Source organism: Zonotrichia albicollis, chromosome 3 (genome assembly GCF_047830755.1).
Source record: "Zonotrichia albicollis isolate bZonAlb1 chromosome 3, bZonAlb1.hap1, whole genome shotgun sequence".
NCBI classification, from domain to species: domain Eukaryota; kingdom Metazoa; phylum Chordata; class Aves; order Passeriformes; family Passerellidae; genus Zonotrichia; species Zonotrichia albicollis.
In genome coordinates, this window is record NC_133821.1 from 32,066,601 (window position 1) to 32,081,689 (window position 15,089).

General features: G+C 40.4%; 1 protein-coding gene across 8 annotated transcripts in view; it reads left to right on the top strand.

Annotated features, from left to right (window-relative positions):
• The window catches only part of USH2A (usherin), a 382,808-nt gene that overhangs the window by 337,181 nt on the left and 30,538 nt on the right, over positions 1–15,089 (top strand). For all 8 annotated transcript variants that reach the window (XM_074537084.1, XM_074537083.1, XM_074537085.1 and 5 more), the window contains 2 exons: positions 12,319–12,546; positions 13,417–14,933. In XM_074537084.1, coding sequence (XP_074393185.1) covers positions 12,319–12,546; positions 13,417–14,933 — 1,745 coding nt within the window. The remainder of the gene's footprint in view (positions 1–12,318; positions 12,547–13,416; positions 14,934–15,089) is intronic.

Sequence of the window (15,089 nt, forward strand, 5' to 3'; positions counted from 1 at the left end):
CACAAATCATTGCTTGTTTTGGTTCTGAATTTTGCTCCAAGTATTTTTCTAGGTCCATTTCCTGCAGGTTTGAATGCATCAATTTATTTTTTTCCAATCCACAGCAGAGTTCCTAGTGTGAGACAAATATTCCATTCAGTGTGAAGATGCTACTCTAGTGGCTGCAAAAAAGAGACACCAAGTTTACCATTGTCCCATGAGATCAGAATTGCAAATGCACCTTTAATATTGCAAGGGAGTGAGGGAAGTAGACTCCTTGCAGTGATAAATTTTCTGTATTTTCACTATAAAGAAAACTTTCCACTGCACAAACAAAATGAATGAAACTTTGCAGAGCTCTTGTATTTCAACAGGCTTTAAAAAGGAATTAATGAGAAGTCAGAAGACATCTTCTCCCAGATGAAGTATTATTCTTGTCATTATGGTATAATAAAATTATTTTTTATTGTTTTCTCTTCAGGGGTTCAAGACAGATGATAATTTAGATTTTCTCTAATACTAGTCTGTGCTAGAAATACTAGACCCATGATGTACCAATAGATCATGAGATTTATACTATAGTTGTAGCTTAAGACAGTGACATATTTAAGTGCTGTGCTTAATGTTACTGGGAAGTCCAGGACTAAAAAGACTGAATAGAGACCCTGAGAGCAAATGGGAAAGAAAACACCACCTTTTTCCACCAGGTAAAAAAATAGTTTGAGTTCTAGTTGCCCTGATGTCAAATACAGTACTGCCTTTGAGCAAAAACAGAGTTGAGAACATGTGACTTTTAAAATAAGATATTTTTTAAACAAAAATTTTCAATAGATTTTTATCATGCTGCAGTTTTTCTCTTTTTTTTGGTCCTGCATAGAAGCATCACAACAGCTTGACTTCCTTTTTAAAGAAACCACTGTATTGCTATTTGGTTTGAGGGTATTAATGGCAATTTTAAGCCACTTGAGTAACACTTTGTTCTCAACTAACATGATCTCATACTGAAGATCACGTCCAGCATGCTCTCCTGTGCATGGAAATCAGGAAGACATTTGCTTCAGTATTAACTAAATAGTCATTTGCTTCAGATTAACTAAAGCAAATCCCTGTTCTGGTTGGATGCCCTCTACATTCACCATGTAGTTTTGTTCTTCTGCTTACGAAGACCCTGATCCAGCATCCTTGAAAAGGCAAATGGAAGCTTACAGTGATTTAAAAGTCTTTTGAAATTGCTGCAGTTCAACTTCTGAAGCTGTGAATGGTTTCGTGTTGTATTTTAAGAAACAAGAAAGAGCAGTATCGTCTGTTGCTGTGTGCTGATTGAAAATGCTGTTACTGCCTTTATTTCTCTTCGAGTCTTAAGTGAATTTAAGAAAAAAAAAATCACAGCTGTGAATTCTGTGCACTTTGGATGGCACATGTAGGCTAATCTGTCTAATCTGTCATGAGAGAGAGTGTGAAAGGCTTCTCCTACAGGCCATTCAAAACAGAGGTTAAGCTTAAGCATCAGACTTTTCCTTCGGAGAGGCCTCCTTCCTTCTGTGCAGAGTGTAGGGAGGAATTGAGGACAGTAGCTACACAAGGTTTGGGTCAGAATGTAGGAGAGCATTGTGGCTCTTTCCCAGAGTGCCTATCCTCATATTTGGGCACATAAATATATTTGCAAGTCTGCCCAAAATGACTAAATTGTAGTAATTTCTCTTCGGATTGCTCATTTATAACATGCATACATGCAGCTAATCAATAGGTGAGACAGTGAAACTGGTGGATTTACAACTTAATATGCTGGAGTCGATAATGGGCTGAAAAGACATTTTCAATTCAGAAATCAGCACAGTATGCTCTTCACTAAGCTTACGTGATCTATTTTAATTCCTCAAGTAACTTAAATATCCAAGAAAAATACAGAATCCAAACTAAACTTGTTATGCTTCAGTTTTCAAGTAATATTTCAGTATTTACATATTTCATCTCTTCCCTAACTGATCCATCTGGCTGGTGAAAGCCACAAGCAGCTCAGACTCTTTTGGCAGGAGCTTTGCACTGAGAAGCCCAACCCACACTAGGAGGGACTAATGAAAGGACATGATGAAAGTCTCTGTTTTATTTAGGCATTAGTGTTTAAAGTGAAGCTTAGGCAGCTGCTTTCCTTGCTCCCACTGCAGCAGACATGGCTGTCTGCCGTTCTGTGTATGTATATGAATTCAGTGTTCACCTGACAGCACAGAAAATGGGAATGGGCAGTCTGCAGACACAGCTTCATATGCTGTGTCAAGGTGAGTTTCTTTCCAAGAGTGTGCCCTGTAAGCTGGAAGTGGAGGGAATTGTACCCATGTGATCCTAGGAGGATCTGGATGTTCATCCATCCACTTTCATTTTGGCTTACTTGGTTTCAAGACTTTAAAACTGGAAGCAGATTCTTTTCCAGTTACTCTGCCAAACTCCATTGCCACTCTTTATTCTTGTCTTCTTTTCAGGCCTCTCCTCAGTGTGGAGTTGATTCTGAGCTTTCATGTGGCAAGACACAGCTGCTAAGGGACATGGAAATACAGAATTTGTTCTTTATTGGACATCCTTATTTTCATCAACAGAGCAGTCCACGGCAGCTGGAGTGGAAAAACAGGATCTGTGTTCCTTTTTACCATCCTTTTCACCATGGGGGCTTTTCAGGCTACTCACTGAGGCTCTCCAGTAGCTCATACAACCACCAGGGGCAGGGATCCCCTGCAGCAATCCCTACTCCAAAACTAGGGGAACATCCCAGAAAGATCTGTAAGGAAAGTCTCAGATCTCTGCTCAACCTCTCAGTATTTTGATGGGAATCTGTGCTTTGCTGAGGAATATGTCCCTGAGTGTGCACCTAAATGTGTGTCTGATCAATATCCCTGCTAATATTCAGAAAATAGGTTGAGCTTCCCTCCAGGCACAGGAAAGAGAGAAGTCATCCCTCCCTGCATAAACACTGTGTGCTTCTGGCCTTCTGCTGGTGCCTGCTGTGTACAAAAAGGTGCAGAGCAAGTCCCTTTTTCCTGGTTTATACTGGCATAATTGGACTGCACCTTTCCCAAATGGCTGCCTGCATACTTTACTTTCAGCCAGTCTCTGCTTGGAGTGCAGGTATCTTCATGCAGGAAGTGTAGAGCATTGAGGAAAGGAATGGAAAACCTGGTGAAGAAAAAAAGCCTTTTCAGAGATTGGAGTTTGTACTTTTTGGCCCTTCATTTTTTTAAAATACCCAGTTCATTTTAAGGGTGACTTTTTAAGTTCAGTCACATACTCAGACTACAACTTGGCCTTTATAATGTAGCTCCAAGTAAATTGTTTGTGCTTACCTTTTAATGTCTCTCAGAAGTGATTACATACAGAGCAGGCAACGTTTGAATGAAGAGCTAGGACTGCTCAGTACAGGGCAGAGAAAAAGGAATAAAAAATAGGAAGTAAAACCCTTTTAGTCTCCTTTAAAATGCTGTTTTTATTTCCCATTGTGTTGGCAGAAAACAGGGATTTAAAGCTGTGAATTGCCTGGAGGCTGTGCTATCTTCCTCTACTTAGCAGCAGTTAGAACTGCTCTTTTTTTGCATGTATTGGGTGAGAGAGACAAGGACTCAGAATGATTGAGAAAAGGGAATAAACTAAGCTTGCATTTAACAATATTTTGACACATCTATTGTACCTGTGTAAAATGGGATCTACACCAATAACTATAGTTTCCTGAAGCTGCACACAGGAACACAGGGGGATATCCTGAGACTTAATTAATGTTTGTGTGATGTGAGATCCTATGATGAAAAATCATATATAACTGCAAAGTCCTGATTTTATGGAGCACAACTGACATTCAGTGGCATTTTCAAGGAAACTGATGTGGGAGTTCACCTGCAATCTGTGTTAAAATTCAAACTGCCCTTGTACAAGTCCCCTTAAAGATTTTCTTCAAACTCTTTTTTTCTCTTTACTTTTCTCTTTCGCTGTTATGGCTGTTTGTGCAAAGGCAAAAACTGAAAATAATTGCTTTCATAGAGGAAAACCAAGGAGTCTTTCCTGCCTGACTTCAATTCACCAAAACTACAGCCAAAGTCTCTTTTTCAAATTTTACAGAAAAGCGAAATTTTGAGATATTGCACCCAGGTAATTTTAAAATCAGGTGGAAAAGGTTTTACAGTGTTTAGAGCTACTTCTCCTCACATTATCATACATTATGTTATTTGGAATGAGATGAAGAAGATCTCTCTCATGGCCCACATATCTGAAGTCAAAAATGTAATAGGGACAATGTGAATTCATGTAAAACAAAACTCAGATGAAACCAAAAGCCACGATATTTGGTCATGAGAAAAGCACATTCTTTCTGCAACAAAGTAAAACTGTGTGCCATACAATACCTTGAGCTGGGAAGTTCATGGACATAAATAACCCATTTTATGGATAACAAAAACATTCATGGTTTCATTACATAGTTTTATAAAGCTTCTACCACTCTGGACAGTATTAGGGAAAAAAAAAAAAAAGAGAGAGACTAAGAAGACTGATGTGGCAGTCCAGATTTTGTTTGTTCTGATTCTGGCCATCAGCCAAAAGATCAAATGGAAAATACGGTTTATGGCATTAGGAAAAAATATAACATTAACCCCCTAATGCTCCATATTAAGGATGTACCCCCTACCATTTGCAGGTTTGAGCCCTTTGGCTCTAGCTGCTGTTTGACAGCAGCAGTGGGTTGTTTTTTTTCTCTTGCCATGTCTACAGACTATGGAGTAAATCCATGAGAGAAACCCCACTCCTAAATGTTAGCAAATAGTGGATGGAAAGTCATTGCTCATCAGGAACACTGCATGTGGTACTTATGTTAAACATGATCTTGGAGTTCAGCTGGATGAGTGCACCTAGTAATGGAGAGGCACAAACTCCAACCAGGTTTTGTGTGCTTGACTTCCCTGCTTTTTACCTTCCCTGAAGATGCGTTTCTGCCCCAGATTATAAAGCTCCACCTGAAAGATGCTTCATTCCTATTCCCCTTGTGATCAAGGCAAATTGCAAGTTCTGCACTCCCTGATGTGTTGATGCAGATTCCCCATTATGTGGTGGGTGAGTTTGGAATGGCACACAAATCTCCCAGCTCAATTCTGTAGGGTTTGACGTTGCTTTAATATCCTGCTGCACTTTACATGCCATGAAGTCTTTGCTGATGAAGCTGCTCCCTCCTCTCTCAATCCCACCAGCTCTCCACAAAGCACGCCCCACTCAGCCAAAGATCAGGATATACAAGCTATGCACATTTTTCCAAGGGTGACACATAACTGGTTTTTGTTGTGATTCAAGTATCTTATGCTTTATTTTGTCTCAAATAGTACTATTTCCTTTCTTTCAGATGTAGCCCATCCTGTTTTGAAGAGAAGCTTAGTCTAGTTGTTCATGTTCAACATGATTATTGAACACAAAAGCACCATTTTGGATAAGTAGTGATGTCAGCTTTGAACTGAGTAAACCCAAAGTTTATGGGAAACTGTCCCATCATCTATCCAGTTTATAAAAAGAGCTGCTTCTTTCCTTCTACCTCACTTTCTAGCTGTGTGGAGTAATAAACATGGTTTAAAGTGGAAAATATGGGGGAAAAATAAGGAAAAAACTGGTTTATTATACAGTAGGTCTTGTGAGTATTGTTAGAGATAAAATATTAATGTTAGGAAAACATGTTGACATCGTCCTCTAGATGGTGCCTATAGTGGAATGTCATGTCATTGATATTTTGGTTTATTTGATTTATTTAGTCATGCAGAAAGAGAAATCTTTTTTGGGATTTCAATATTTCTTAGTAGAAATTAGACAAATACAGATGGAAATAAATTTTTGAGAAGGTGCCATTTGGTGACGTTTGATGAATTTTAAAGAAATAATTATGAATAAAAAGAGAAAATGAGAGAAAAGAAAAAAGGGGAGAGGAGAGGAGAGGAGAGGAGAGGAGAGGAGAGGAGAGGAGAGGAGAGGAGAGGAGAGGAGAGGAGAGGAGAGGAGAGGAGAGGAGAGGAGAGGAGAGGAGAGGAGAGGAGAGGAGAGGAGAGGAGAGGAGAGGAGAGGAGAGGAGAGGAGAGGAGAGGAGAGGAGAGGAGAGGAGAGGAGAATCTCACTAAAATAGCAATGTTGACTTTGCCCAAAGAGGTTTTTTTAAGGTTTTACCATCAAAAGTGCAACATCATTGGTGTTTTAAAAGTGTACTGCTACCCAAAGGCCAACTTGATTTTATTTGATTTCTATTTAATGTGCAATGCATCCTAGTTTTCTTTGTGTTGCTTTGCTTTCAAGTCAGAGCTGGGGATTCAGATGCCTGGTGAGACTGCAGCAGGTCCCAGGTGTGCCAGGAAAGAAAACTGTCTCCTGTGAAAATAGGCAACAACTCCAGCAGACAGATTCAGCTACATGCAATTGCAATGTAGTAATTTTCTATCAGGTATTAATTGCTGTTACTTGCAGGTTATTTTGAATTTAGATTTAAAAAAAAACCTGCTGTTTTTAAAGGTTTCTTCCTGGTACAGTCCACAAGCCCATGCCGGACAGTTGGCACAGGAAATGATTCAGTTATGTGGCAAGTGAAACAGGGTGTGCAGATCAGGGTTTTTATTAACAATGCTGCCAGAATGGTGCTGTTAGGAAAGCATGAGAGCACTGGGTCACAGAAGAGAGAAAAGTTGTGTTCTCTGGTGTTGATGGCAAAACTACAGTTTGTCTCAAAAATAAAGTACAAGAATATTCTTAAAGTATAAAAAAATGAAAGCATTTTGCCAGGAATCTCAAGGAAGGAATATTGTTATGATCATGTAATCAATGTTTATGTTTTAATAAGAAGCCATTTTATGTGCTGTACTTTGTGGGCTGACTTTATTCTAATCCATTTTTAAACTAAAATTCCCTATATTTATTTATAGAAAAGCAGACTCAAATATAATGAATTTTTGAATGTCATGTCCTAGCCACTGTAGAAGAAAAGACTGCATTGATCCATCTCAGGGCTGGGAAGGGAAGAGTGTCCTTTCATCCCAACAAAAGACAATTTAGATGAAAATGCCCTGGGCAAAATGTTTAAAAATTATTTCAGGTTTAATAAGGGACTATCTAGATTTACGAACTTAAAAATTTTATTTAAATATTTGTCTAGTTTTATTCTTTGGGTTTTTATTTGCCATAAAAATTATTACCTGTGTACATTTTACTGCTATTGAAAGCCTGTTGGGTCATATAAAATAATCAAGTCATTATTTAAAATTAAACATAAGTGTTGAAAGGCAATTTTAAGATTCTTAAATGAGATGCAAAGTTCTTAAAATATAAAATTTGAAGAGTGAAATTTACAAAAAAAAATTATTGAAAATTCTAAAATTAATTTTTTATACAAATTGGAAGGAAAATAACTAGTGCAACATCAATTTCTTGTAAAAAAGGAAATTCTGGTTACCTGTAGGCAAGATAATTTCTGGTTAAATGAATAACATGTTGGTTTCTGTTTGACTAACCTTTAAGATTTTTCAGTACTACCATGGGAATAATTTATATTCCAGTCCGCACTGCTACAGGAATAGACTCATAGATTACCTGTGTATCCATAAGTTATATCCTTGTGAATCTGAGCATAAGGCTTTAGGAATAGAGTAGATTTTTTAAATGGAAAAGACACAGTGTGCATGATATAAGCCTGAGGAGGAAGGCAGCCCAAAGGACAAGTTAGTGTTTGCATGTGAATTTGAGCTCAGTGCAATTGTTTAGAGTGAAGGCTGGGGAATAAGAGTGAACATCAGAGTCAAAGCAGAAGTGCTCCCAGTGCTTTGCAGAAAATGGCAGAGTCTAGATTAGACAGGGAGCTGGATAAGACAATAATGACAAAGGTGAGGATAAACTGAGTATCTTTATAAACTCCCAAGCATTCCCCCTTGCTTCTGTCACATGTGGAGGAATCTATTTGACTTCCTTGATGGAGAATTTGGAAATTTTAGTCAGACAATGGTTGGATTGATGTTCTGGCTGTCAGGAGACCATAGTTTTCACTTCCCTTGTCCAGGGGAAGTTCCCCACTCTGCCTCTAGATAAGGGGATGTTCTACTGAACTGCCTTCCCATTGTTGATGTCCAGGGGTTATGCAAGAGCTGGTTTGGATGCCTGTGCCACTACTAGAATTAGCAGTGTGATAGTTTCTGATGCCACTGGTTTAGTGAGAGGCTACAGAAAGAATGGGCTAGCTTTTCATTCAGCTGGTCAACATACCTGCCAAGCAGAGATTATGGTACAAAGAGAAGATAGGGAGGGAGAAGAAACCAGAGCATAACCTTAACATGACTGGTGATGACTTACTGAGCTTTGATGATTACCCCTGAAGAAGGGACAGATACTCACACTGCCTGTTGGGCAGCTCTTCAGTGGTTCAGAGATCTTCTGATGTGTCTGTCACAGCTTGACCTCATTCCCTGAGACCTAGGCAACTGGGTAAGCTGGCCTGCCTTGAAAGAAGAGGAAAAGCCCAGAGTGACACCCCTGGAAGTGCTGCTTCATCAGATCAATAGATTCAAAGATGACTAGGTTGTGTAGTTGTATGCAGTTTAAACATTTGTGCAGGGAGTCCACCCGTGCAGAGTATTATTGACAGCTACAGATCAATGCCAATTTTTGATCATTTTCAACCTACAAAGACCTCTTGACCTTGTTGCCACCTTAGGGGCACTTCAAGTAGTCAAAAGCAATCACAGTAGGCAGTGTAAAATCATCAGACCCTTGAAGGCTGCACAGCCTTGCCTGTGCCTGGGAGGAGGACCAAGAGGTAGTGAGGAAGGCAGGCACCTTGCATTATGGATGCCACTGCCTTTGAACGGCATGAAAGACTATGCTAATTTGTTTCCAGACTTTAAGTGACTTCTGTGTTCATGAATTAAAAAATAAACAAACAAAAAAGGCAATCTGAAGCAAATCTTGACGAATGCATTATTCATGATTCATGTTCTCTCATTTTATGTTTGGAAAAATGTGCTAAAACAAGGTTTTATTTTAAATAACTTTTATCCTAATTTAGAGTGAGAAGAGTGGAATTAGTGGAGGAGCGTATTTGTTGCTGTTAACAGCTTGGGCTGCCACCGGCAGCATGTGAAGCACTTTACATAGAAAAACCAAGGATCCTGCCTGGAGTAGTGGTGGTGCTGCTGGAGCTGTACCAGGGGAGCAGACCAGGCTACCAAAAGCAAGGACTGTGCCAAAGGCTGGGCTCTGGGCTACAGGGTGTGACCAGGTCACAGTGGCCTGTCACAACCTCCCTCCTCTGTCAGGTGTCCATCTCTGTAGTGTTTACAAGGAAAGAATGAGAGGGCCACAGAGGAGGAATGTGGGACTGTACACACTTAAATGTTTGCTGGAATATTCTCAATTTAATGACTGATGCTCCACAGTTGGGGACAGGGAAAGGAGGGGATGGACTTGAAGTCCATTGGATTTCATGGTCAGCCAGACTACGAACATCCTAATGTTCACATTAAAATTTTATTTTGTTGGCTTTCTTTTAATGATGAATGAAATCTGGACTGTTAGCACTTGTAAACATGGGAAATATGAGTTTATGGTGTTGCAGAGGAAGACTGGGAGAATATTCCAGACAATGATTTTGTTCCTGCGCCTGTTTAAGGCTGTGTCGTTGCCCACTGGGGCCAAAGTTACAGTGCCATCAGTGCAAGGTATATTTTACAATTTATATTTGACCATTCCAGCAGGACAGTATTTCTAGGCTGAAAATGTCATGGGAGGACATAAAGTGATTCTTGAAATGAATCACTGAGTCTGCCATCCATACTCTTTTCAGCATCTGCCTTTGAGCTGAGCAAATTCATGGCTGGCAATGGCAGCAGGGCAGGGGGAGAACGTGTGGCTCTGTATTCTGGGAGTACGTCCCCTGAGCTTACTTCAAAACCAAACAAAACAAAAATACATGTAAACCGTTTTCTCTTCAAGAAGTATCTGTAGGAGCCAGGGATAAAAGTCATCCCTGGAAGGAATGGTTTAGCAGTCTCCAGAGAACATGATGAACTGCAGGCAAGGAAATCCCTCCATCCTTGTTTCATTTCAAAGTGTAGTGAGGATTGTAAATAATTAAATCTTGGGGTTTAGTGGGAAAATGGTAGAGAATGATGAAGAATATGCCAGTTTTCTGTTTAAAGATAGAAATCTAGTGTTTTGTAGCATTGCTGTCACAAAAACCCACCCAATGATGCAGCTCATTAAAAAGCAGAGCAATTGCTTTTTGTCTGATGTTTTTAATAATGTGTTTGTACCTTCAGAGAGCCTCTGTGTAGCAGTTCAGGGGCAGTAATTTAATGCTGTGTGCTCCCTTCCTCCCATCCCCACCCCCGAACCATGGAATGTAAATTTTAGGCTTTTAAAAGTTCTGTTTTGAAAACCTAATAGATAACTGTCCTCATAAAAACTATTAATACAGACTACATCCAATTGTAAAGCTAATTTTAATCATGTTTTGTGCCAACATAATTTCTGATGCCAGATTTTTATGCTAAGCATGAGCCTCGATTTAAACGTGGTTCTTTAACCTGCAGTTCATAATTTTGCAGTCGGCTGTATAGGTTTTTTGGCTATGGCAGTTTAAACGCTTCCACTTTCAAGGATCTAAGCCATAAATGTTTATTAAAAGAATCTATAATGAAATCAGGTTTGTTATTTTTTTAATGGCTGCCTTGAGTATGTTGGATGACTGAACGCACGTTGTTAATCATTAAGTACTCATGTTACAAAAAGTGTTTGATAGTATTGCCATCTAGGGGCTGAATGAAATTCTCCATACCAAAATAAACTGTAATTGAACAGGTGCTGCTATTGACAATATACATATGTTTTTGCTTTATAGCCCACATGCTTTCCATGTTTCTTATGACAAAAGATATCTCTAAATGTCCCACAGCAGCCAGAGGTTTTTTATATATAATCTGTTCGAGGTGATTGCTATTTGCATTTCAGCTTATGCTTTTTTGGCAGTGATGACTGGGAATTCCTAACAAAGAATTATACTTTTTTGCATTATTAATCTTGCTAGTGTTTGCCCTGTTTAACAGAAAAAAGGAATCATTTATCAGAAAAGTATGTTTATAATCTGTACTTGTGGCATCTTCAGATTTAATATTCATAATGGTCATTCAAATGCTGTGCTATATTTATCTAAAAGACTAACTCATTGTTTTGAGGAAATAACTATTTAAATATTTATGATCTAACTTTTAATATTTAAAAAAAAGAAATTAATATTTCTTTAAAATTTGTTTCTGAGTCTGATAGCTTAACAAATGTTTAAATATTAAACAATTGGAAGTGTTAGCATTTAGCAACTTAATATGACTTACTGACACAGGGAAATTGACTCCAGCTCTTTCTATCACATGAAGGCAACTGAATTCCTACACTGCCTTTCTTGTGGTCTATATAATTCATGCTAAAGTACAGCTGAAAAAGAGATTAAATATATCAGTGATCAGCTGAACTCCTTTTTTCTTTGTTCCTCTGATCCGACACGTCTGCACAGTCTCCTACTGGAACATGTTACTCCTGTTCTTTGTTGGTCACTGTGCCTTTTGTGACTGTTCAGAGTAATTCCATGCCTGTTTTGCCTTCCTGCCTAGGTCAGATTTTGGGCTGAGTCTCTCCTTGACCGAGCAGTGTCAGGTCTGTGTCAGAAGCTCTTTGGGGTGAGCTGGGATGCCAGTGGCCCCTCCTGGCCATGGATGATGCCCATCAGGCTGCTTCCCCACCATGCCCCTCTGCTGAGCTGTGCCCTGGTGTGGCAGCAGGTCAGCCCCAGTCCTCGCAGCCCTGGCTGAGCCCAGTGGGATTCACAAATGGTTTATCCAGATTGCCATGGTCTGAGTAGCTAGAGCAGGACACCATGCCTATGAAATGTCCCATGTACGCACAAGACGTGTAAGATTTCTATGGAGGCAGGCATCACTCATGTACCACAGATTTCTACATGCTTGAGTCCAATTCCAGCAAGCTTCATCCTCACTGAGCATGCTCAGACACGTGCTGAATGAACTGTAAGTTGTGTCCTAGCTGAGATTCAGACTGTGGAGGACTCCCAAGGACTTCACTACAAAGGCTCCATCATAATCATATATAATTTTTTTAACTGTAAGAATTTTTTTTTGAGGCTCAGTCATAAAATACCACCAGAAGAAATCCTAGTAACCAGATGGGGTATTGTGCAAAGCAGTCAGAAGTGACCCAGAGCTGAGGCCTCATTTTCCAAGTGACATAAACCACAGATGCTGATTACTTTTTTAACTAACTCAAACATCTGTATTCTTACTTCAGGGAACAAAGCATCAGGCTCATTTATTTGGATTGAAACCTTTCACAACATATCATATTCATGTCGTAGCTGTAAACAACGCCGGGCATGTTTCAAGCCCCTGGACATCTGTGCGCACTTTGGAAGCTTCACCCAGTGGCCTGAGCAACTTCACTGTGGAAAAGAAAGAAAATGGCAGGGCTCTGCTGCTAAAATGGTCAGAGCCCTCCCAACCCAATGGCGTGATTAAGGTAATTTCATCTTGAAAGTTCGCTTTTGCTGGATTAAAAAACAGAAGGGAAAAGCTGAATATCAAATTAAAACATTTTTTGCTGAAAAAGACTCGATCTAGTGCATTATAGTTTAAAAAAAGATGGAAGTCCTATATAACCCCAAGACACTCTGTGAGTTCTCTATGCTTCCCATTATATGAAAATGAATAATAACATTCTTGTGCTACTCTGTGACTGTAAATTTTCATGTACACTGAACCAAATTGTTCACTTAATGCATAGAAAGCTGGACATGAAAGCTTGTAATCTTACTCATCGTGAAATTGGACATGACCAAAATGTGTTTGTAGAAAACCTGTGTTTAATAGAATGTTGTTCTGAAATTTGGGATGTCTTTTAGCTCAATGGTTTCAACTGAGTGTAAACCTTTACCTGCAAGGTTTGCAACTAGATGGGTTTATTTGGAGGTTTTTCCCTTAAGTGATATTCTTTAGGGCTAGTCTGTGAGAAGCTTTCTGCTGGCCTGTGAGAGCCTTGCAATGAAAATTGATAACAATCAAATAAAATGAAAACTGTCACTAAGTGATTTATTACTGCATTCAAAATGAAAAAAAAAATCATGAAAATTGGATCAAAACATTCCTTTTGTATCCATGATCTGTTTGTGAACTGATTGTTACTAGCAAGAATAAGTTCCTGCATCATTGGTTAATAGTCCTTACACTATTGCAAAGTTTAAGGGTCTCATGTGCTGATTATTGACAAAAATTGTTTTGTTTTCCTTCCTTCCTTCCTTCCTTCCTTCCTTCCTTCCTTCCTTCCTGCCTTCCTGCCTTCCTGCCTTCCTGCCTTCCCTGCCTTTCTTTCTTTTTCTCCCTTAATGGGCAGACCTACAATGTTTTCAGTGATGACCACCTGGAGTACAGTGGTTTATCTCGCCAGTTCCTGTTCCGGCGCCTCGAGCCGTACACGCTGTACACACTCGTGCTGGAGGCATGCAATGCAGCAGGCTGCACTCGCTCTCCACCCCAGCCAGTGTGGACAGATGAAGCTCCCCCAGTGTCCCAGATGGCACCTGTAATCCAGGCAGTGAATGCCACCAATGTTGAACTGAGCTGGCTGCAGCCAATTAATCCGAATGGAAAAATAATTCGCTACGAAGTTATTCACAGACACACAGAAGAGACTGTTGCAGGGCACGGAGCAACAACAGAAGATGAGAAAATTGTTTTCACAGAATATAACACTGAAAGCAATACATTCACCTATAATGATAAAAGTTTACAGCCATGGACAAGGTATGAATACAAAATACGCACCTGGAATGCAGCAGGCTACACTGACAGCTCCTGGACAGTGGCAGAGACTAGTCAAACTGCCCCAAGGGGTCTTGCTGTCCCCACTTTATCCGTGGTCTCAGCCAACCCCCATAAAGTGCTCATATCCTGGACGCCCCCAGCACAGCCCAACGGCATTCTCCAGTCATACAGGCTGCTGAAGAACGATGTGCTCTATCCCTTCAGCTTTGACTCTGCTACTCTCAGCTACGTGGATGAGGACTTGCTGCCCTACACGGTGTACAGCTACGCAGTGGTTGCCTGCACCATGGGGGGCTGCTCCACCAGTGAGCCAGCTGCAATACGGACACTGGAAGCAGCTCCTGCCTTGGTGGAGCCCCCATCTCTGCAGGCTGTCAGTGCCACTCAAATCAGAGCATCCTGGGCACCTCCTCAAATACAAAATGGAGATATCACCAAGTACATATTGAAATTGGGCAATGAAGAGTATTATCCTGGCAACAGTTTGCAAATGCTGGTCTCTAACCTGCAGCCTTACACGCAGTACGATTTTGCATTGGTTGCCTGTACTGCTGGGGGCTGCACCTCTAGCACATCCCAGTCTGTGATGACCATGGAGGCTCCACCATTAAATATGGAAGCTCCCAGGCTGCTGGTCATGGGCTCGGAGTCCATTGAAATCACATGGAAACTCCCAGATAAGCCCAATGGCAAAATCACGAGCTACGACCTAAGGAGGGATGGTGTGCTTGTTTACTCCGGTCTGGAAACTCGGTATCTTGATTTCACCCTGATGCCAGGCATGGAGTACAGCTACACTGTCACAGCAAACAACAGCCAGGGCAGCGTCACCAGTCCCTCAGCTCAGATAAAAACCAACCCCTCTGCTCCATCTGGGATGTTGCCTCCTAGGTTGCAGGCATGGTCTTCCAGTGAGATTTTGGTGGCCTGGGATCCTCCTATCAAAGTAAATGGTGACATTAAAAACTACACAATCTCGCTCCACAAGCCTGGTGAAACAGGAAAGAAGACTTTTGACTTTGATGCTTCTCATGTTTCCTTTCTGAGACGGTCATACATAGTGGCACAGCTACAGCCCTACAGCAGGTAAGTCTGGAAGAACCCAGTTGTTGAATAAATGCTGTGGAGTGGTGCAGCGGGCTGGCAGGCAGCTCAGACATCTTGCTTAAACAGATAGTCAGACCCATGGGATTGTTTGCTAAAAAGTAAATAATAAAACAGGGATTTTTTCCTTTGAATTTA